This window comes from Mus pahari, unplaced genomic scaffold, assembly GCF_900095145.1.
Source record: "Mus pahari unplaced genomic scaffold, PAHARI_EIJ_v1.1 scaffold_15162_1, whole genome shotgun sequence".
Taxonomy (NCBI): Eukaryota; Metazoa; Chordata; class Mammalia; order Rodentia; family Muridae; genus Mus; species Mus pahari.
In genome coordinates, this window is record NW_018393671.1 from 1,520 (window position 1) to 3,164 (window position 1,645).

General features: G+C 46.4%; 1 protein-coding gene across 1 annotated transcript; it reads right to left on the reverse strand.

Moving 5' to 3' along the window:
- Positions 1–371: 371 nt before the first annotated feature.
- LOC110315663 (olfactory receptor 8S1-like) lies at positions 372–1,301 on the reverse strand. Its single transcript, XM_021189666.1, has one exon. The coding sequence runs from the start codon at positions 1,299–1,301 to the stop codon at positions 372–374; it is 930 nt and encodes a 309-aa protein (XP_021045325.1).
- Positions 1,302–1,645: the final 344 nt, after the last annotated feature.

Here is a 1,645-nt window from a genome sequence, read left to right on the forward strand (position 1 = left end):
ACCAGACACAGCATCCCAGGATTCCCTAGTATAGTATAGCACTGACACTGAAACATCTATAACAGGACACTGCAATTCTGCCCAAGAGAAAATAGAAAGTATTTGAGGGTGAGGGAAGACAAACTAAGAATGTCCTCTTTACAGTAAAGTAATAGATAGAAAGGTTTAAAAATAATTTCATAACAGAAGAGTCAGGTGATTTAAGGCTTTGACTCTAAGAGGATGAACATGAAGGCCACTGAAGGAAGGGCATTCCTCTGGAAAAATCCCAGCGTTTACACTGAGTGTCTGACTTCAGTGAGATGTCCCATTCGTCACTCCATGTGCTGATTTCAGTCTGCTCAAGACTTCACCCCGAGTCTCTGATCAACTTACCCCAAATGCTGGCAGCATCTTGTCAGCAGCTTTCTCATGGCAGTCTTCACCTCCTTGTTCTTCAGACTGTAGATGAAGGGATTCAGCATGGGTGTGATGACACTGTACTGCACAGAGAAGAATGTTTCCATGGGAGAACCCGAGGTAGGCATGACATAGCGCAGGCAGGCCGAACCAAAGTACAACATCACTATGATGAGGTGGGAGGAGCAGGTGGAGAAAGCCTTGCTCCTGCCCCTGGTGGAGCTCATGTTCAGGATAGTTGAGAAAATGCAGCCATAAGAACAGACCACGAGAATGAAGGTTCCAGAGGCGTGTATGACAAAAGTACAGACTATGGCAGTGNNGTTAGTGGAGACATCAGAGCAGGAGAGAGGGAAGAGGGAAGGAAACTCACAGTTGTAGTTGTGTATGGTTCCAGAGTGACAAAAGTCCAAACTCACAGCTAGGAGGGTATTAATGAGTGAGTTCAGGATGGCCAGGATCCAGGATCCCCACACTAGCACCTGACAGAACCGGTCACTCATCATCTGGCCATAGAGTAGAGGGTGGCAAATGGCTGCATAGCGGTCATAGGCCATGACTGCAAGAAGCAAAGCCTCGGTCCCCCCAATGGCGAATACAAAGAAGGCCTGGGCCAGGCAACCCTTCACAGGGATGGTTTTTGTCTCAGACACCAGATTCTCCAGCATCTTGGGTGTGGAGACTGATGAATACAAAAGATCCAGGAAGGACAGATGACCCAGAAAAAAGTACATTGGAGAGCGAAGGTGAGCATCCGCCCTTATCACTAACAGAATCATGGAGTTCCCTGTCAGGGTCAGGACATAGATCACAAGGAAAACCACAAAGAGTATAGCCTGGACCTGGGCATCATCAGACAGACCAAGGAGGATGAACTCAGAGACGACACTGAAGTTCCTCATAGCTGAGTAGTACATCTTCCCTTGGCATTCGAAATAGAGAAGTAATACATCAGTCAGACCTCCTTTTCCGCGATGTCTTCTCTTCTTCAAAGGAGTAATTGCCTCAGTACCCCAGGATCCAAATTTCATCCACTGTGGGTCCAGACGTGATGACAACTATGATTTCTTTCCTTTTATTTTTTAGAATTATTTATTTATATTTATTAGTGTACTATAGTTATCTTCAGACGCACTAGAAGAGGGTGTCAGATCACACTGAAGATGGTTGTGAGCCACCATGTGGTTGCTGGGAATTGAACTCAGGACCTTTGGAAGAGCAGGCAGTGCTCTCAACCACTGAGCCA